General features: G+C 38.1%; 1 protein-coding gene across 1 annotated transcript in view; it reads right to left on the reverse strand.

Annotated features, from left to right (window-relative positions):
- Positions 1 to 22,723, reverse strand: part of DTL (denticleless E3 ubiquitin protein ligase adapter) — a 45,968-nt gene that overhangs the window by 8,927 nt on the left and 14,318 nt on the right. Inside the window, exons 8-13 of the mRNA XM_007426871.3 lie at positions 20,566 to 20,639; positions 18,905 to 19,008; positions 17,429 to 17,533; positions 11,047 to 11,159; positions 957 to 1,046; positions 139 to 274 (exon numbers count right to left, since the gene is read on the reverse strand). Coding sequence (XP_007426933.1) covers positions 139 to 274; positions 957 to 1,046; positions 11,047 to 11,159; positions 17,429 to 17,533; positions 18,905 to 19,008; positions 20,566 to 20,639 — 622 coding nt within the window. The remainder of the gene's footprint in view (positions 1 to 138; positions 275 to 956; positions 1,047 to 11,046; positions 11,160 to 17,428; positions 17,534 to 18,904; positions 19,009 to 20,565; positions 20,640 to 22,723) is intronic.

Below are 22,723 nucleotides of genomic sequence, written 5' to 3' on the forward strand. Positions count from 1 at the left end.
TATTTGCATGATTCATACAGACTGAACTTAGAAAAAAATAGGGATAAATTATGTTTTTATGATTTATTTTGTGAATAACAGTTTTCTAAGATCTAAATCCACATTAGACAAAAGCTGTCATTAATTCCAAGGACTTACCTATCTCGTTTTGTTTTACCACTCTCTTTTGATCAGTCCAACCAACCAAGCTGCTTTTATCTATCCAGGTCTCTTCTTCGGTACTTTGCCTCAAATGCCAAATCTTGACAGTGTTGTCATCTGAACAGGTGGAAATCTGTAAAATAGCATGACAAATATTGCACTGTTTAAAATATGGAATATAAAAGATTGGAGTAGGCAATTTATGGCTGCCTATGGCCCTTGAAATCTAATTTGTAGTACCCAGACTGGGTGGAGCAGATATTTTCATACATCCCTTTCTAGGAACACTCCTAAATAACACCAATTATCCCATTATTGACTGACTAATGGAATCAATATTGCTAAATGAAGCTGAAAACCTAGTGATTTTTTTTTCTAATCTTGCCCATATTTATAGTGTGCCCCATGTATGCTATATACAGAGTAAATGCAGGCCTCAGCCTAAAAAAAGCTAATCAGCCAGGCTGCATTCACTTAGGAAGTCGTATCAAACTCACCATCCTTACTTCTGATCAGATATCAATTTCATTGCATTATTCTTTACAATATTGCAAGAACTGATTTTTATATACACATTTAATCTGCATAATGAGAAGGGATATGAGAAGCTAACTGGGGACCAAGGACTTCTAGGGAAAGTATGGAGATAGGTATAGGAAATCAGGAAGAAAAAATATTTGGAATGAAGAACCTTTAAAAAACAGCCATCCATGTTTTAAAAACAAGAGAAAGTAGTCACATGTTTACTTTTGGAAAAAGAAATACAATGGAACAGAACTAAAACAAAACAAAACAACAAAATGCCAGAAAGAAACCTTAGTGAAATCAGATGGACACCAGGCAACAGAAGTGACCTCTTGCAGATGGCCATGAAGTACCATGGGAGGAAGTTGGGGTTCAGATACCTATGGAAATACAAGAATTAAAAAAAAAAATCAGGAAAAATTATTGCTCATTTTATGATTTGCACAAGGGACACAATGGGAAGGTAGGACACTTGAGCTTCTAGACATCTAGCCATCAATTTCACCCACCTGAGAGTTCTCACTATCCTCTGGCTTTTTGCTATAGCAACCATCCCTAGCTGATATCCAGATTGGTTGGACTTCAATTCCAGTCATTCTTAGCTGCAAATTAGTTCAACATACCTAGAGAATTCAGGTTAGAGAAGGCTGATGCAAAGTTATCAAAATATGACTTCTATCACGTAGTGTTGACTAAAGGACAAAAGGAAGGAGAGAAACCAAACACATCCTTAAGAAATGTATAAACGTAGTAGCTACATCTGTAAGTTAAACTCTGTGTACAAAATGTACAAAAGCTAAACCCAGATTGTGCGCAAAATTAGAAAGATCAATGCTGAACAGTCCAAATTTTGAACAATTTTTCCTAAGTGTTAACAGTTTTGCCAATTCTTCATTGTAAGGTAAGTTGAAGAATTATGCAGCACACTGAACTTCTACTTCCAGGCACTGGAAATATGGTTCAAGTTTTGCCATTCTAGATCATTATCTTGATTTCTAAAGCCTTTTCCCATGCTCTTTCACACATATCTTGACATATAAGGCTGATGAACTTTCTTTAGAAAGTGTTGTATTGTTTTCTTTAACCTATAAACTTAAAATACACACAGAGATCTCTTGTGATGTCCATTGAGCAGCCTTGATCAACATGAATTTGTGATTACCTTTCTTCAAATACTCAGCATAAAACCATAATAGCGCAAATGAGTTAATTTTGCTTCAAGTGTAATATTTCCATTTTCAAGTAATTTAATCTGAAGTAGCATTAGTCAAAGAAGAGAAGAAAGGGGGTTGCGAAAGAGAAAGTACTGATTTTTCAATCACACTTAACCCTGCTGTAACTCTACACAGTTCAGAGTAGTTTACTTCTAACTTTCAACTTTCAGCTCCCACTCAAAGAGCTTATAGGGTTAGACCTGCTTATCTTCAGCTCTCTAAACATGTGCCTTCAGACTATTCTGAGTCATAAAGGGCACAGGAATTACAGAGTGCAAAATTTCCCTCCACCAATTCAGTATATCAGCATATTGAAGATTATGAGTTTTTGAGAACGTGGATTTAAGCCTTTTTTCAAAAACATGAAGCAGAGAAGCTTGATAATATAAACAGAAAATATGATTTCATACAAAACTAGGTTTTTACATAGTATGCATGCAAATGTACATTTCTACATACAAGTTCTCTTAAATCAGAATCAAAAAAGTTTATTCTATTTTGGTGAGATGTACTGTCAGCTAAATTACATATACAATATTTGCAGACTGCCCCAATCATGAGACTCTGGGCAGTGTACAAGATAGAAAAGACAAAACAGTTAAAACAAACATACATACATACCAAGATGAACATCCACAGTCAGTTAAGATCAAAAGCACAATAGAATAAAAAAGAATGCAAAGACAGAGATTGCCACATATATCTGGAGAAGACATGTTTCTGAGAATGGGTGTGATGTCAGAAAAGGTCCACCACCCATCCCAAGTCCCATGTATTTCCTATGAAGGGGAACTCTCAGCAGTCCTTCTTGAGATGTTTGGACTGAATGGGCAGAATGAATATTGGCAAGGAGGTTATCTGATGCTATACAGTAGTGTTTTTCAACCTTAGCAACTTGAAGATATGTGGACTTCAACTCCCAGAATTCCCCAGCCAGCCATGGGCTCAGAAGCCCTCTGGAAATCAGATCAGTGACTTGCCTACAATAGCAAGGTTCCCCTGCTAGCAGTTTGGCTGCTGCATTCCTGACCAATTGCAGCTTCTGGCTTGTGTCGAAAGGATGCCCCAAGAGGGCCTTTGCAGCAGTTCAATCATGAGGTGATCAAGAAGTGAGTTATTGTTACCAGAATGTCCTAGTTGAGGTAGGGTTGTAAATAATATATCAGCCAAAGCCCCCTTCCTATGACCACCATCTGCTATTTAGTTAGGAGCCATGAGTCCAGGAGGACCACCATGTCAAGAGCCAAACCCTTCAGTGCAGGCATATCCCCATCTAGAAAAATTACCCAAATTCATGCTACTGAATTATCACAACGTTTGTTGACAAAGAGCAACTTGATCCTTGTAGGGTTTAACCTGAGCTTGTTCTGCCTCATCCAGACCCTGACAGCCTCCAGTGTTAAGTTTTCCATGACATCTCTGGTTTGACTTGGGGTGTAGATATATAATTGAATGTCATCAGCATACTGATGACACCCTACCCCAAATTTTCTCTAGTAGCTTCCCTGCAAAAACCAGCTCAAACATAGTTCCTCAATATTTAGAGATTTGAGCTGCCCATTTAAGGAGCAGAACCATTGTAAAATGGTGCACCTGACTCTCAATCTTTGCAGACAGTCCAGCAGGAAACCATGATTGGTATCAATTGCCACTGAGAGGTCCAATAGAATCAAGAGAAGTATGTTCCTCTAATCTAGGTTCTGATTATGTTCACCCGCCAGAATAACTAGTTGTCTTCTCCCATGACTGGGTCTGAATCCTGACCGACAGAAATACGGACAATCTATTTCATTTAGGATCCTCTGTGGCTGGATTACTGCCATTTTCTCAACAACCTTCCCCAAGAATGGGAGGTTGGAGACCAGTCAAAAACAGCTAATCCAGGGAGATTTCTTTAGGAGAGGTTTTGCTATAGCCTCATTCAATGTAGGCAGCATTACCTCCTCCCTCACAAAAAAAATTAACTATCCCCTACTTTAGGCCCACCTCACCACAAAAAGTGTTACCTAGCCCATAGGTAACAGTACTGACACCAGAGAATCCTATATGCTTCCTTGGGCTCTAAAAGAGAAAAAGAATCCCAAATAATATCACAAGACCTCACTCTATTCATTACTGTAGACTGTCAACTGGTGTCCAACCCAAGGCAAATATGAGCAACATTATCTAACAAGAAACCTGCAAACTCATCTGGCATCTCTATGGGGACTTTCTCCTTCTTATTTTTCCCCAAAATGCCAGGTAATTCTGAGCAGGGTCACAGGGAAGAAGCAATAAATGCAGAGAATTGATGCTTTGTCATTCTTATTGCTATTGATGGCTCAAATGTGAGTTGTTACCAGTACTCACATCCATTTCTGATTTCGTTACTTTTTCCCAAATATCTTTCTAATCATTTCTGTTTTTCAACAACTCAGCAAACCAAGGACCTACTTGGGATTGATGACTGGGCAGAGACCTTATAGGAGCAATGTCATCCAGCACTCTCCATATTCCAATAATTGAACAGACCTGAGGCAGAAGGCCTCCAAGCACCTTGTGAAATCCCTCTGGATCTGTTTGAGGCAGAATATTCTAAGGGTCCTGCCACCAAGCAGAAGTCTGTGATGTGCAGTTTGATGAGGAAATGATCTGATTGGCATCACAAAGGATGTTTTTGCAACTTCCCATGAATAAACTTTATTGAGAAGCCTGTAGCTGGTTTGGATTAATACTGTATGTAATAATATGTATTTTCTGTGGCAAAAGTTCAAGGGATGCCATAACAGGCAGCACTTGACATAGTGGGCCAAGACCATTTCCCACTGCTAGGCCAGCTAAATAGATTACACTTAAAGAAAAATGCCATTCAGCCTTGCTTACTTAGATCTGCTTTTTGGAGATAGACTAAGAAGCCAAGGGAAGAACACATGGTATGGGGGCCTCCTCTTTCTAAAGCTTGCAACTGCTCTTTGGAAAGTAACACAGAAAAGTAATGCATTTAAAAATCTATTTTGGCAAAACAAAAACAACTAAAATCATGTCTTCTCTTTGTACTAACTGAGCTAGAATACCAGAAGCATCTTCTGGTTGTAGCACACATGAGGGAATACATGGTATAATGACACTTCACCTAATCCAATTCATTAAGCTCTCAGTGAATAGGGAGCATCCTGGGCTGACCTCAGGCAATAGCAAAAGCCTCTCAGATGCTCCCTTCTGTTTCTGTGTCATATTCTTCTTGAAGCTTTGACTCATCAGAACTAAAGTGGTATTTAGTGGAGATTTTCATTGATGACTAAGCAAATTTAATAGATTCTTCATTGTGTCTCTTAATTAAGTTACAAAGGATATATGAAAAGAAAGAAACTAAGAATACTTCATTCTGCTGAAGTCAATTCTTCCTCCTGGCAGCGTGGAAATGTACAATACTGAAGATCATTTCCTTTTAAAAGACTCTCCACACACACACACCCCTCAAATTTAGGACACTTTCTAATCTATGAATTTTTAAAATTTCTTGTTTAAAAACCAGACTTTTGCTAAAGAGACAGTACCATGGAACTAAAGCCCTTTTAAAGGAAGGCAGATAAAGGTAGGGAAAATATATTTAATTTTATTTAGCAGATTTTGGCTCCACTTTATGTATCAAGAACTTTTGATCCCTTATTTGAGAGCAAACAACATTATGTTTTCAGCTTCAGTTTAGAAGTCATATGTCAATGTGATCGCTGGTCATGCCAACAGGAGAGTTATAAGAGCTGAAGCCCACCACATCAGGTCAGCACCAGGTTGGGGAAGGAATAAGAACACTCTGAGCATCTGAACAAATAACTTGTCATTCAGGAGCCAAGATACCCATTATTATATTTTTTGTGAAAATATCCATCTCAGACCTATTTCGACCACAAGGCAGAATGAACATTTAAAAGCCCACCTTTAACTTAGCAACTAAGATACTTACATCAGCCTTCCCATCCTTCCCCCCAACCCCACACAAACAAAATACCCGAGCAGCTGCTGAAAGAAACTTAAGCATGAATGTCAGCCTATACTTAAGGACTGCATAAGGATATGCTAACAGATGTCCCTGTCCAGATAGGTCAATCCCTATCTGGAAATGCAATAGACACTATTTATGTACAGAAATGTCTCCATTATGAGGGAGAGTAACTAACACACCTAACATTTCTGTATTAAGATAACTCTACCTCAAATTGTGATCACTTTTCTTTCTCTCCTCCTAAGAAATAATCAGTCTTTATGGGACTGATCATATTTGGATGCTGATGAAGCAAGGTACACAGAATGCACAAGAATATGCACATATATAGATAGCAGGTATTAAGCTCCCTGTTCTTGTTCTTCTCTGGAGCAGAGACGATCACAGTCTTCAATCACAATCAAAGTAACTGCACCCAGGAGACTTCCTCTGGAGTATCTCACAGATATATCCCAACTACTAAAGTAGCAATAAAGCTTAATTTTACTGCTAACTTCCTTCTTTCCCTTGGAGAGCCCACAGAACAGGCACCAGAGCATGCAAACTACTGAACTACCTTTCATATTACCAATGTTTCTTTGGCACAAGGTAACAGGCAGCTATAGATTTAATCCAGTGCAAATGTAGCCATCTCAATACATCTCTGAGCCACCAAAGCACTTTCTCAAAATGCAAATTTGCAAAGAAAAGTAAAGTTGCAACCAAGTAATACTAGTGAGAATTGGCAGGACTTTCTCTTTGCAAAGTCATATTAATGGCAGCAGCATGCAGTGAAGATGGAGCTAAGTGTTTTCTTTATATAGCCACATACTTTAGCACTAATAATTGCTGCTCTCACTGTTTATTCAAGGAACAATATCTAAATGACTATTTATTAGTGTAAAGTAGCTTCAACTCTGAAGTTTAATTTAGGCAAATGACTATAATTCACTGGCATATATAAAGATTATTGTGTTTTACCCTGGCATCTTCATACTGAGTTAGGAAAACCCCTCTTAAACCCTATAGAGACACTGGCGTCAGTCTAAAGCAGCCATCTGTGAAGTTGTTAAAAACCTTCTGCTTATTAAAAGATAGGTTTCATGAATAAGGAATAATTATTCCAGTATAAACATAGCACTTGCTATATATAACAAAGGTTTATCAAAGCACAACATTATATTTGCAAGTTTATCTGGAAATATGAGGAAAAAAGAAGAGGGGAAATTAAGCTTTTGACAACACCATTGATCAAAGATTCCTGAGAAAATTTAGAAAAGGACCCTCTTACGACCTGTAGCTGAATAGAAAGCAGAGAGTAGGAATTAACAGACTGGGCTCACAAAAAAGGAATGAAAAAGTGGCCCCAAATACTAATGCATTCCCCCCAATATCAGAGAGATATAAAGAAGGGATGTCTTTATGCCCCGCCGGTGGGTTCCTCAGAAGAATTTAGTAGGTTTCAGTGGCAACAGAATTAGGTATTAGCAATATTGCGCTTGTATTTTAAGTTCCAGGAAAATACCATCTTTAAAATATGCTTTTTAACAAAGATCTTAAATTCCAAGATAAGGAAATGCCAGAAAAAAAGCAATCAAATAAGATATCAATTATTTGGTGCAATCTAGGGAACTGGATTTTTTTAAAGTATCTAAGATGACAAGCAGAAGAAATAAGCACAAAAGTCCAAGTTAATGGCAGAATTTTAATGAAAGCAAATATAAAAAGGTAAGGAGGGGGAAAGCTGTAGCTTATTTACAGGAAAGAAATCAAAATTATGCTGCAAGCAAAGAATTCTCAAGTCAACATCAAATTAGAAGATTGTACTTTTACATTGGAAACAGTTATCAAGACTGCTTTCCATCAAAGCTTGCTTTCAAACAAGACAAGAAGCACAGTCCAGAGATACCCCTTTGATTTCTCATCTCCTTGCAGAGTGTGGCTTGACTACATGCTCTTTCTTTCATCTAATCTCTTTGGATACAATGGGAAAGAAGAACTGGAAGTTGGATGCTCACTATTTCTGAGCAAGGGCTTGACAGAGCTTAATATTATTTTAAACTTATTTATTATGAATGTTTTTATGCCACTTCAATCATTTTTCTCTCTCAATCTCAACCATCAACATAACTGCATAATACAATAATCAAATTATTTGCTATATCAAACAATAAAAATACAATCAGCATCAGATAAACATAAAACTTGTAATATACTTAGGTACTTCAGCTTATCCTTGCCTCACTCTTCAAATACATATCGAAAGAGCTGTGTTTTTAAGTTTCCTAAATATTAGAATGTGGATCTCATACCTGGCAGGAGGACAGATATATTATCTGTCTAGAATTAAATTTGTTAGAGTTCTGTCTCAATCTGTTTTTTTCCACCCAGGCCCTTATCACAAAGGACAACTCTTCCACTGCATCACTTAGTGCAGGGGAAATATATAACTGAGTATCATCAGCATATTGATGATACTGGATCCCAAACTTTCAGATGACCTACCCCAGAGGCATCAAACAGATGTTGAATACAACTGGGAACCTTGGGTTGCCCCATACCAGGGTGCTTGAGGGCTCAGCATCTCCTCCCCACAACACAGTGACTGGAACTATCCACTCAGGAAGGAGCTGAACTGTGCCCCCAACTCCTAAATGGTCCATAAGCATACCATGATTTATAATATCAAAGTCCCCCAGAAAATCTAAATGATAGGAGCAAGTTACTCTCCCCTTTAAGCCCTACCATAGGTCATCAGCAAGAGTGACCACTGCAGTTTACAGCTCTGAACTCTGACTGGAAAGGGTCTGAACTCTGACTGGAAAGGGTCCAGATAATCTATTTCCTACAGAGTCCTTTGTACTTGACATTCATCTTCTCAATAACCTTCCCTAAGAAAGGCAGTGTAAACATTGGGCAATGTTTGTCCAATATAGCTGGCTATAGAATCAGCCCCTTAAACAGAAGTCATACCAATGCTAAGGATGTCAGCATCTCCCCACCCTGTAATGAGACATTCATAACTGTCTGGACCCAGCTTCCCATCCTCTGATTAATTTTGGATTACTGGAATGCACTCTACATGGGGCTACCCTTGAAGACCACCAGGAAGTTACAACTGGTCCAGAATGCAGTGGGATGCAGAGTGTTGGGCATCCCTAGGTCCACCCATATTACACCCCTGTTGTGTAAGCTGCACTGGCTCCCAGTTTTCTTCTGGGTGCAGTTTAAGGTGCTGGCTATTACCTTTAAAGCCCTAAATTGCATGAAACCAGGTATCTGCAGGACTGCCTCTCCTTGAGGATATCTGTCCCCTCCACCAGAACCGATAGGATGGGCATGCTTTAGGTCCTTTCCCTAGGGGAGATGGGCGGCATACAAATTTAATAAATAAATAAAATTTGCCATATTGTGGGTCCTTGGAAGTGTGCCTTTTCCATTGCAGACCCTGCCCTAGGGAACACCCTTCTCCCTGAGATTCAACAGGCCCCTACCCTTCAATCCTTCCAGAAAGCACTTAAAATCTGGCTCTTTCCCCAGACTTTGGGATAGGGTGGAGTCAGGGTGGGATGAGACTGTGGGTACATCAGAAAAGTGGGGCTGTGGTGCCAGGTTTTTCTGTTTTTAGTTTTATTGCTGTTAGTTTTATTTGTTTATTAGTCACATTTATATGGCTGCCCATCTCATACAAAGCATCTCTGGGCGGCATACAACAATTAAATAAAACAGCAAATAGATGAAAACAATCATTATAAAAGGACAAAAAATAATTATTAAAATAAAAAATATTATCAAAAATTTTAAAACGTACAAACCCCATGGAGAGAGCAGAATATCAATCATACTGGAGCCACCTGAGAATGTCTCCAGTTCCCAAAGACCCCCAGGCCTGATGACATAAGGAGGTCTTGATGGACTTCCTAAACAATAGCAGGGAAGGAGCGAGCCTAACTTCAAGAGGGAGAATGTTCAACAAGGAGGGAGCCATGGCAGAGAAGGCCTACCTTCTTATATGTTTATAACATATATGTTTGTATGGCTTATTGGTTGTAAGCCATCCAAAGTTGTTTTTAAGATGGGCGGCTATATAAATGTTTTAAATAAATAAATTGTACAACTCAAAAAATTATGTAGATGTTAGCATGAAGCAGTCCATGCTTCATACTTTACCCTGAATGTTTATATTTTTGAGAGTTCCAACCTTTTCAGGAAAATGTTTTGAGCAGGGAACAGTGTGGTAGGAAAGTTGGTAATGTTGGTACCTAAGTGATGAAAGAATCCTAGCACCATCATTTAAGATTTTAATACACAAGTTCTGAAAGCCTAGGGATCACAAACTTTGAGAGACCAGCTTCTTAGGGTTCACCCAAAATGTTTAAGGAGCACTCAGCTAGGCTTCCTGAATACTAAGTCAACAGAATCAAGTGGAAAACAAAAGGAGGTTGCTCTAAAATTAAACATTCCCACTCCTTGTTTAAGTGAGCTTTTATTTTATTGGATGGATCATGTTAGAAATGTGATTTAATAGAAAGCATTTAATTCTGCTTAGTTTATACTAGATGGGTTAACCTGAAATGCTGTGTCATTGGGTGAAGAATTTATACTGAAACATATGCATTTCTCTACAGAGACCTCAGCATGTAAACTAAGTTATTGTGCTGCCAGGTGATACTGGCAAATGTTACTAAAGGTGTTGGCTGAGCTATCATAATAAAATGTTAACTCCTGAAAATTAAGGATCCTGGGGACAGGGAAAGAGGAGGAAGAAAAAGAAACATAACTCTGATGCAAGTGTTTATAAACTTTGGAAAATGATAGGTTAAAAAAAAGTCAAAACAATTACGACCATTAGACTTTGGCTAATGTAGACTCTTGTTAAATATAAAGCAAGAACTTTCAGCTTGTTGTAGCTGGCTGAAAAAACAGAACTGAAAAGAGACTTTTAAAGGCCTGTTAAAGCCAGATTAAGATCAGCAACTAGGAATATTGAGACCGTAGAGGCAGGAAGCTAGCTCTGTTTTATATCAGGACTTGTATTTAGGCTTGACAGCTGTGTACTTTAGACACAGTATGCTGGGAACATGGCTCAGTGATTCTCCATAACCTCCCCTCTGTACCTATATCTGTCTTTCCTGCACAAAGTGAACACAGAAATAACATAGCAGTATTGTAGGCACAGCTAACACAAACATTTTGGCTGCTTACCTTCCAGATATAGGCATGTTGGTCACTTGAACCACTGATTAAGAACTGGTTATCTGGGCTGATGCTGGATTTGACATAGAAACTGGAATTTTGATGTCCACTGAAAACTGACACTGCAGTTCAACAAAAGACAAAACCAAACAACCATATATAACTTAGAACTGAGTTTTGAGGATAAATCCTTTACATAACACAGTCTTTTACATAACAATGCACGAGGTTCTAAACCATTTAGCAACATTTCTCTCACTCCATGACCCAAGATTTCTATACTGTCAGCGTATATCACAGTGGCTGAACTAGGAAGAAAAGCCTAGTTAGCAAGCAGCATAGTCAAGGTTTTATTGCCAATGACAACACTGACATACATTATATAACTACGCAAATGACATAAATTGGGATTTCAGGATATTCAAATATAGATACCCCTCCCCTCAATGGTCTGTTAAATCAAAATTTTACTATAATTACAATATCTAAATAGGGCTGTTATCTTTTTTACAGTCTAATAATTTTTGCAAGTATGATCAATCAATTCAAGTATCTAGGAATTCAAAAAAGCAGATTATAAGAAACTTAGAGCAATAATTCTGCAGCAAGAGAAGCTTAATGGGAAAAGGAGCTTGAAATAAGTCAGAGAACCTATACAAAGAAATATTGAAAGCACAACTGCAAACAATTCCAGTGAGGAAAAGAATGAAGACTAGCAGAAGCCACTGATGTCCATACATAAGAAACTTAGTGAAGATCTAAAAATAAAAAGGACATATACAGATGAGGGAAAGAGGGCAGGTCACAGACAATAGCCCTGAAAGCTTTAATGAGCTTAGCAAAGGATATTACAATTAACAAGAAAAGTTATTTAGTTATTTAGATATATTCAAAATAAAGGTAAAGAATCAGCATACCTGCTACTCAGTAAAGAAGGCAACATGCATAACAATAAAGAAAAGGCATAGAAACTCAGCTATTTTGGTTTAGTTTTCTCCAACGAGCAAGTATATGTTCTATTAGGAAATTGCAAGGGAGAGAAGAAAAGAGCAGGAATGAATTTTGAGGTTGATAGAAACACGGTGAGAGAATGCCTCTGAATTTTGACTGAATATAAATCTCCAGTGGCAAATTAATTGCATTCTAGGGTACTGAAGGAACTAGTTGATCCTCTGGCTGAATCCTCATGTATTATATTTCAGATATCCTGGAGAACTGATGAAGTGTCAGAGTAGAAGAGAGCAAATGTTGTGCCTAACTTCAAAAAGAATGGAAAAGGATAAGCAGAAAAGTACTGACGAGTCAGTATAACAGTGATAACAGGGAAGACTCTAGGGAACATAAAGAGATTAAGCACTTTGAAAGTTATAAGTAAGCACCAGAAATTAGCACGTGTTTTTCAAGAACAAGCATCACCAGACTAATCTTATTTTGATCAGATTGTAGAAATGATCGCAAACAGGATAAACCTTGGTATCAGCAAAGCACTTGACAAAATACCTCATGGCATTCTGATTAGCTAGCTGGTTAAATGTGGGCTGGATGGAATGACAATTAAGTGGACACACCATTACCTCAGAAATTTTACTTGAGTGCTCATCAAAGTAGAAAACTATTGAATGTGATTACAGAAGTTCAGCCCTGGGCCCTGTACTCTTCAATATTTCTATTCATGTTTTGGATGAAGAGGTATAGAAAACAATTAACAAAAGTGTTGATGAGACAAAATCACATGGAATATCTAAAACCTTAGGACAGAAATAAATTTCAAAACTAAATTATAGAGAAAAATGTAAAATTTCTTCGCTTAGGAAACAAATAAAGAAGTACAATTTGAAGGACATTTGATGTGTTAACAGTACTTAGGGAAAAATGGAAAAGTGGTTAACTACAAATTTGAATATGGGCCAGCAGTCTGATATAGTCACAAAAATGCAAATTCAGTTTTAGGCTGCATCAATGGAAGTATACTTTTTATATTCCAGGATAATGCTTCTGTTTTATTCTGTGTTGTCACATCCCAACTTCAGGAACGCTGTCCAGTTCTGGGAACCATATTTAAGAATTTAGAAAAACTAAAAAAAGTTCAAGACTAATGATATGCCCAAGGGACTAGAAAACTAAAACCTTTAAAAAGAGATTGAAGGAAGCGAGATGTTTACATATGTTCAATACAAGCAAATACAGAAGAGGGCCAAAATCTTTTTGCTATTACTCCAGACTGCAGGGCACTGAATAATGGACTTAAGCTACAAGACAAATTCCAACTGAATCTTAGAAAAAACTTTCAACAGTAAGAGCAGTTTGACAGTGAAATGAATTACCCAGAGAGCTAATGGGTTCCTCTTCGCTGGATGTAATCGGGCTGAAGCCAGACAGCCATCTGAAAGCTGTTATTTGAATTCTTGCACTGCTGCACGTTAGATTTAATGGCCTAAATGGCTTCCAATTCTATGCTTGTATTTTTCTTCCTAGTGTTTTCACTGCAGGTGCAGTGTCCACTTTTTTCAGATCAACCAAATGTTGATCCATTGGTTGTGACAGGAATTGACCAATGTCACCCGAGCCTGACATCATGGGCTGAGAGTGTCTGGCCCAAAGTCACCCATCCGGCTTTCATGCCTAAAGCAGGACTAGAACTCACAGTCTCCTGGTTTCTAGTCTGGAACCTTAACCATAGGCTACACTGGCTCTCTTCCAATTCTGTGCTTGTATATAATATCTTAAACAATGAACAAACATTCATTTGAAGTAAAAGAGGAATGATAAGATAACAAGCTAAAAATATAGTCACAGTTAAGTAATATGAGAAATAATGCAGAGACTTTTTTTCAGCTCAGGCAATTTTCTTAAAGAGCTGGGACCTGCAATTATTGTATCTGGAGGGACACTGAATCCTTGAAATGAAAGGAAAAATTGCAGGTAAGACATATAGAATAAATTTACTCAATGTAACAAAATAAAACTTGCAACAAGAGGTGCCCAAAATGTTTCAGGTTTCAACTGTTTGAAATTATTTTGAGTTTGAATTTAAAGTGCTCATTCTTGAAATGACCACACTTTCAGCCTAGAACACTTCTATAAGGTCAAAACAATATCAGATCCCCCTGGGGAGATCAAAATTGCTTGAAATGTTTTACACACCTCTATTTTCCACTAATGAAATCAGCAAATGCCCTTGTCATTTTTTCAGGCCAAACACAATTGACATCCATTACTGCTCTAACTGTAATTTGTGCTTTTTGTTTCTTTTTTTAAATATACTAGATTCTACTTAAGGCTTATTTCATATATTGTGTGTATATGCTGATTATACAAGTCAGAACCAACTTCTGAAAAAGAAAGCGTTCATGAATATAGTGAATGCTCAGTGAGTTCCTGTATGACTTTGTGGAGTCCAGTGCTAACATAGAACTTCTAAGATGTTGCCAAAAAACAACCATATCCTAAAGATTTCCAGAGAAGATTTTTTTTAAAATGGCTTTTTATGCCCATAATTCCTCTCTTCAAGGAATGTAACTTCTGAACTCCTTCTTAGTCTCTGAGGCTAGTGGTAATGGTAAATTGTTTAAAACTTTTCACATTTTGCACTTCTGAGGTGGACACTGAAACTTCAGTATCCAGCAGGGAAGTTGCTGCTTCTCTCATTTCCTGCAACCGGTATCTTATTTCTTAAGAAGGATGTGCAGTGACACAGAGATATGAGTTACGTGGCTATTTTTAAACACCATGATGCCTCACCTGATTTGTTATGCTTTAAAACCACTGCCCCAAAAAACTCTGAGGTATCACTTGAGAAGAGAGTTATGTGCAATGCACACTTTGCACTGACTAGAAGTGGGAAGTCTGATTCCTAGACTCAGCACAGAAAGTTACAGAGAACTTCAGAGCAGTCCTGAAAGGAAAACCCATTATGGTATATCCTTGCTTATAGATGTAAATACTGCAATCCAACTTTCTCCAATATAGTGCTGTCTAAACAAGTTGACTTCAAACCACATTATATCAAGCCTGCATCAGAATTAGCTATCAGTAATTGAAAACTAAGAGTTGATCCAACAGTTCTGGAGGTTGGCCACTAATTCAATTATTTTTCTGGCATACAAATTCAGCAGAATATTTTGCTACTGTTTTATAACACTGAGAATTGCCTATTCATCTTTTCCAGAGAAAGCGTAAGAGAGACATGCCTGATCTCCCTTCTTGCTGTCATCTGTCAGAACAATTAGCACACACACAGTGTTGGGTTGTATGTATAAAGTTTACTTTCAAGTTTGCAAACATTTACAGGCTTTAGCAGGCAGAGTGTTGGCATATTGCAATTGCTCACACACCCCAGCAATGCTAAACAGGAAAACAAAGTCCTGCCTGTAAGAGTCCAAAGTCAAATTAGAACATGGGTAAATCCAGAACTCCAGAAGCAGTTCAAAGTTCCAGGATAGGTAATCAGTTCTGGAATGAAAAAACTAAGATTCAGGTAGCACAGGGGATTCAAAATCATGAAAGTACAAAACAAAGATTGAAGCAGTTGTTCCCAATGGAGAAGTCAGTTGCTGACAGTTGCACTGATGTAGGCTCAATTAAAGCCATTGCTCAATGAGTTGAGCAGAGTGCCTCTGAGAACATCTGTACTTGGTTCTCTGGAGTTTGTGACATGTTCTCAGGGTTTGCACTGCTTGTGATTCATCCCCTGCTTCTCCCAAATGATTACTGGCAGAGGTGGCTGCACGTAGTTAATTGCTTTCTAGTTCCTCAGGCTGACATTTGTCCAGAGCAGGCTGTTCTGTATTTGAGTACTCTGAGTTGGAAGGGACCATGATAGGCAGACACAAGTTAATTTTTCTCCCTCTTGCATATGGACCTTGAAATCCAAGACAATCTTCTGCTAGTAGGAGCAAAGTGACAGAACTAAGAACCAACTTGACCATTTAGGGCAACTTTCCTTATTCTGGTACCTGCTAGATGTATTGAGGCAGGGAATTCTGGGGATTGCACTCCCAATATATGTGGAAAACATTGGGTTGAGGAAAGATATCTAAATCATCTTGTTATCTAACAAATATACTGATTCACCTATAGTAATTCAGAATTATCTCCAAACAGCTAGGAAGACAGTTTTATAAAACCACATCTTTTTCTGCTACAAATGGTTGTATATAATTATAAGTTATATATATAGTAAGCAAGTGGATATATTTCTAAGGCTATTATAAAACAAGATGCTAATGATTCACAAGAGACATAGAGCATTTGACAATATTGTTTGAACAGAAATAGAGAAATAGGTGGAAAGAACTACCAAGATCAACCAATTTATGCAGGCTAGATTACAATCCAAGCATTAGAAATTAGTAGTTATGTAATCTTTATAGATTTTAAAAACTTTTTTGCAGAATTACAGGATATCGCATTAAGTTAGATGGTTGGAATGTAGACAAATTTCCATGAACAGTTCATTTTATTTCCATTTCCTCCAAAAAAGGGGGAAAAGAGCAATCATTTAGAAAAAAAAAAATCAGAGGAAGACCACAAGGAAAACCTAATAGCATCCACTGTTCCAAACATATTTAAGTCAACCTTTCAGTATTTGCTGCTCTCTTGTGGCCTGAGAAGAGATTCTGCAGACTGTGAAGAAAAGGTGATAACTAAACAAGGTGCCAGAGGAAAAAAAACTTGCTTCTTGAGATAAGCACAATTAACAAATGAATTCACTAGCATATGATGTAATGGTTCTACTCTGGATTAATGTAAAAGGCTGTTAATGGATATAAGTATACAGAAAAAGATATACAGGCAGTAACTTTGCGACCAGTCCTTGCATTTATGACCTTCACAGGTCTGTAAAACAAAGGAAAGCTGAAGTCAGATTGTAAGCACAGTTGTCGTTTCATTTAGCAACTGCATCACTTAACAACCAAGTTGCCAGTCCCAACTGTGGTTGCTAAACGAGGACTACCTGCAATGGATTGGAAAGTAGAGTATATTGTATCATATAGTAGATTATGTGAATTCTTTCCATACTAGTAAAATGTATATAGGATTAAGATAGTAAATATTTATGTAACAATCTAACCATAGCAAAATGAGTTTGTTTGTCTAAAGGAAAACAGAGTATGGAGACATCTATAGGTGTTATAAACTTCTATACTGTCATTCAGAGAAGCTGTCCTGATAGATTTGTATATAATATAGAACCTACTGCACATTGTAATCCTATGGGCGCTTATCTTGGCATGAGCCTTATCAAATATAGGACTACCTTACCTGGAAATGCATACGGTACTACTGCTAGGGATGGTACAGACACAGTAAGTGTATCTGCCATAGCTTTCTAAACTTGTTAAGTATCTAAATGTATAGATAAGCTGTATCCCAAAGTATTAGTACTTACCTGGAGTGTTCTTCAGACCAGACATGCAGAACATGTATATATTATCATCAGTGCAATTAGCAAATAGATTGGTACCGGTGGAATCCAAAATAAGGCTGGAATATCCTAGAAGACAGAAGATTCGGTCATCAAACTTCCCTCCTTGCAGGCTGGATAGGAAACAACTAATTTTAGGAGCAGGAATCTAAAAGCTCTGATTAATAGTATTTATTAGAAGGAAGGTTAAAGTTACAACACAAAAATTCAAGGAAGTACACTGCTTTCAAATAAGAAACCAAGGTACAACCAATATAAGGTGGTGAAACTCTTCCCTGATTTGGGTTCTTTCAATATAGAGGGGAGGAGGCTTGCCTCTTTTGTGAAGGTAGAACAGCCTGCATCTCTTCATTGTTTTGATAAATGCTATTCTTTTTATAAGTAGGGGAACAAACTTTTATGCTTATTTAGTTAGTAAGGGTTTTGATAAAAGGAAACAAGATTTTTAAAAAAATATTTTAGCATACCCCATATTGCAGTGTAAAAACATTTCTATAACAGCTTATGTAAGCCAGATAGAAAATATAAAAATAGATAAAAATCAGTAGTTTAAAAAGTAGTTTCATCACTGCTTAAAAATTAAAAGCCCAGAGAAACGGAAAATGACCTGGCATCAGGGGAAAAAAGTGTCCGAAAAGTACTCCCCAAGAGAAAATTGCATCTAACAAAGCCCTCTCTCCAGTTGTTGCCTACCTCACCTCAGAGGAAGGAAGGGGCAGAGCACTGAGAAGACCCAAGCATATAGGCAGGCTCATGTTATTCAATCGTAATTAACATCCTAGCAAGCCATATTTATACTACTTTACAGAAATGATTTTGACTATTACCAAATCAGGTCATTCCCAACAGAACTTCTGCCTTATTTGGACTGAGCTTCAGTCTACTGGCATTCATCTAGTTCCTTACTAATGCAGACACTAATTTAGCATGGCAACTGCCTGAACTAAATCAGATGTAAAAGAGCTGGATACTGTCAGTGTGTTAATTAACTCCTAATGACCTCCCTGAGAGGCATCATGGAAAACTGAAACTCATAAGGGCCAGAAAATAAACTTTACAGACCCTCATAGCATAGATGACCACCACAATGCCTCTCCAAAAAAGAAAACACCACCTGTTTAAAAATCATCTTCCAGGATCATAGAAGCACTGTGTCTTTAAGCCCCAGTTTAGACAGACCATCCCAAAGGGTAATGTGGCAGCACTGAATACCATTGACACCTAGAGAATTAGCTCATCCTGCCCATTCTCTCAAAACAAGTGACCAAACAGGGTAACTAATGCCATTGTTTCACTGAAACTAGTCCTGAAGTCAGGCTGAGATAGATCTTGATAACTGGCCTTGGCCCAAAGTGTAATTCTAATGTATGAATACAAAACAGAGCAAAAGCAAAGAAAGATCTGATTCTCTTCCTTCTTGAACATTCTATTATGCCATACCAAGTTTACGAGTGCTGTTTCCAGGATAGCTGAAAACTCTGGCTGGCACCGGTTCCTGCCGGTATGCAGTGTAGTTCTTCCGCAGATCCCATATCTTGATCACACTAAAATTAAGGAAAAAGAATTCTTCAAAATTCCATACCACAATCAAGCCTGCTTCAGTTTGATGCTCTCCAAAAATAGTTGGTGCGAATTCAGTGAATAAGTCCCAAAACATGTGAAAGAAGCTTGCCATAACCCAGTCTCATATGTATACTCAGACAAAGAATAAAAGACTAATTGCTAGACAGAATATACCTTTAATCAAGATATTTGATCAGCTGATTGGGGAGCAATATAATTTGAGAATTATAATAGGAAGCATACCATGAACGTCTGTCTACTCATCTACCAATTTATTTAACAGTTTTTACAGTCTGCCCAAATCAAAAGATTCTAGGTGAGTTACAAGATATTAATTTTTTTAAAAAAATCCTCCAAGGTAGACACCACTAACATTTAACTAGGGTTGATGACTCAGTGAAATAAAACTATTTTCAGTAATCTTATAAATGCCATGAGGGAAAAGGCTTTATGAACCTCTGGGGGTAGGTTATTCCAAAGTGTGGGGTCTGCCCACAGAGAAGGCCTATTGTGTTATTCATGTCTCTCTAACTTCAAGAGGAGAACTCTTAATAGTCCTTCCTAAGATATTCTCTCTAGATGGGCAGATTCAATTCTGATTAGGCAATGTCTGATGCAATCCAGTGCTAAGCCACTTATGTCTTTATAGGTCATTACCAGCACTTTGCATTGGGCCCAGAAGTCTAGTGATAACCAGCACAACTTCAGGAAAAGTGTTATCTTGCAATGGTGAAATTGATCCATCAATTATATTGCTGATACATTCTAGACAAATTGTAGTTTCCAGGTCATTTCCAAAGCTGCTCCCACCACAGAGTGCATTACAGTACTACAGGCAGGTGGTGATCATGATATGAATTACCAAGGCCAGTGCATCCTCGTCTAGGGAGGGCTGCAACTGATGCATCAGCTAAAGTTGAGCAAAGGTGCCATGGTAATGGCCTCCACCTGCTATTTAAGTAGCAGCTGTGAGTCGAGGAAGAACACCCCTAGGCACACACCACCTTCTATGGGAGAATGTGACCCTGTCTAGGGACCAATATTCCTGGATGTGTACTGATGTACAGCAACTAAGTCTTGGAGGGATTTAATAAATTATAATGTCAATATATTAAATATTATTTAATTTTCACTGTTGTCAGGACATCATCTCCCAGCTAGAATAAGTGCCCAAAGACTGAGAAATTGTCTTCTCACTTTATTTAACTTTTTAAGAGAGACAGCAGCTACATCATGCCTTTGGAGCCCTATACAAAATGGGAGTGTGTCTCACCATGCTCTGCTACCATTCAGCTACAGGATGGATGTTTATTTGAGAAACTGATGAGCTTATATTGACACAACTAAATAGGAAAATATGCTGATTTTTTTTCTCCCAAAAAGTTCTTGCCCTTAGATAAGAGTCATTCTCTGAAGATTTAATTAAGTTTCACTACAGGAATGTTCACATGAGCAAACAGTCCAAAATTAGAAATCTATATTGCTTCTCAAAAGGAGAATTTAAAAGATTTGTTGTGAATATAAGTATTGACTATTACCCATCAACAGCTCCTGCTGAGATTAAGGTGTGTTCATCTTGAAGTATTACCACTGTCACACTCTGCTGGAAATCCTTAGAAGACAAATAAGAAAGGAGTTCATTTCTGAACAGGCTAATGCTATAACAAAGTTCATTTCAGTACTGATTTGGACATTCCCTGTAAACAGCTTCCCTTTTGACCCAGTTAGTAATTATTTATTGAAGTTTCAAAACTGTGGCTGTATCTCGATGTTTGATATAACAATTGTGTATAAAAGAAAGCACACAAGGGAAGGTAGGGCAATCCAAATACTGTTGTACTCACATTTATCTATTGGTGAGACCCAGTGAATACAAATATACTGATTTCTAAATCAGCATAATTGAGATTACACTGCATGCCTTGCAAATTATTAAAACTAGCTCCTCAAGATTCAGTATCATTCATACCTACCTGGATGCAGAATGCAACTGCAACCAGAGCAATTCAATTTTCAGAAGTTCCTTCCCTAAGTCATTGCTTGTGAAGTAGGCTGTGAAGTATGATGTAGCCAGTGCACTTATTTCTAAGCCTACCTTCCAAAGGACAGCCATAATGTAACTAGGAAACAGCTGCCTAACAGCTGTGGAAAGTGAAGAAAAATATTTATTTATATAATCAATTTATATGTCCACCCACTTGCACATTGGGATTCTGGACTATGACTAAAAGGGAGAGAAAAAAACCCAACCGACAAATAAAAACAAGGGGCATAGAGCAAACAAGGCTAACACAATCATATTCCCATTACAAACAGGCTCATCCAACACCCTGGCCCAGTGCCCAGGAGAAAAGCCAGGTTTTCAACACCTTAGGGAAGGCCAATAGCGTTGGACCATCTGAATCTCAGGGATATGCTATTCACAGAGAAGAGAAGCCATGCCCTCTGGGTCCCACTATATGGCACTATTTCATACAGGAGACCTAAAGCTTGTCAGATGTTGTTCAGATCTCTCTGCCCAACCCACCTCACAGGGTTGCTATTGTGGAGAAAATAAGAGGTGGGAGCATTATGTATGACACCTGGAATTGTTCAATTAGAAACAGGCAATTCCACAAATGATCTGGCCCTATGCCATGAATGGCTTTACAGGTGGTAACCAGCACCTTGAATTGCACCTGGAAGCTGACCGGTAGACAGTACAGCTCACAGAGTGGTATTGTTACGTGGGCCTACCCATGCCACTGCATTCTGGACCAGTTGTAGCTTTCAGATGGTCTTGTATAAATGCACCATGCATTCAAAATTGGATGCTCAGAATTCGCTATCTGAAACTAGTATACAATGGACATAGCACGCATTTGACATCAGCCAGGTCAAGTATGTGATAATATATAAGAAAATATACCAAGTCTGAGGGTTGGTGGAGAGGGTAGAGAGGGATGAATACTTTAGTGGTAAGTAACTATAAACCAAGTCTTCTTGTAGCAGAGAACATTCTTTGCATGCATAAAGTCACTAGAAAATTATTATCTCCAGGAATAGCTAGACAAACATCTTCCTGAAATCTGGCTAGATGGACCCATGATAGGACTATCCTGGGATTTGCAAACTGTTTTATACATGGAATAGCCAGGTGTGGGTGGCCCATGTTCTGACCAAAACATCTATATTCTGCCTGGACTCAGAATAAGTGTATTTGTTCTAGGTACTGACCCAGAATGTGTGTATTCTGGGACAGGACATAACAAGAAAAGACAAAAACAATAGTGTGCTACAGCAGGGAAGGGAAAAATAACAGGAAAGATGCTGGAATGATCAGCAAAAGGGGTAAGAAAGTTTGGGCCAGTTGGTCAAGTTGTGTTTCCATTTATGTATGGCAGCAGCAAAAGGAAAGAAAAGAAGGCTACTGGGATCATTAGTGGGTGAGCTGACACACAGGCATGCAGAGGAGAGAAAGATGAGGCACAACAAATTCATTCAGTTCACCCTCCCTTGGATGAAACTGGATCAGTCACAAAGTTCTGGGTTTCAATTTGATCAGGATGCAACCTCCCTGGAACAAGCCAACCCTGAGCCTCAACATGTTTGCTCCATGGACACATTTTCTCTTTTGTGCATGCAATAGCTAGTGCTATTGTATCTGAGATATAAACCATTAAATCACAGGTGCCATCTGATACCTGGCTAGATTTT

This window comes from Python bivittatus, unplaced genomic scaffold, assembly GCF_059951505.1.
Source record: "Python bivittatus isolate LINGU-HERP-01145 unplaced genomic scaffold, Pbiv_v1 ctg000020_np1212, whole genome shotgun sequence".
Taxonomy (NCBI): domain Eukaryota; kingdom Metazoa; phylum Chordata; class Lepidosauria; order Squamata; family Pythonidae; genus Python; species Python bivittatus.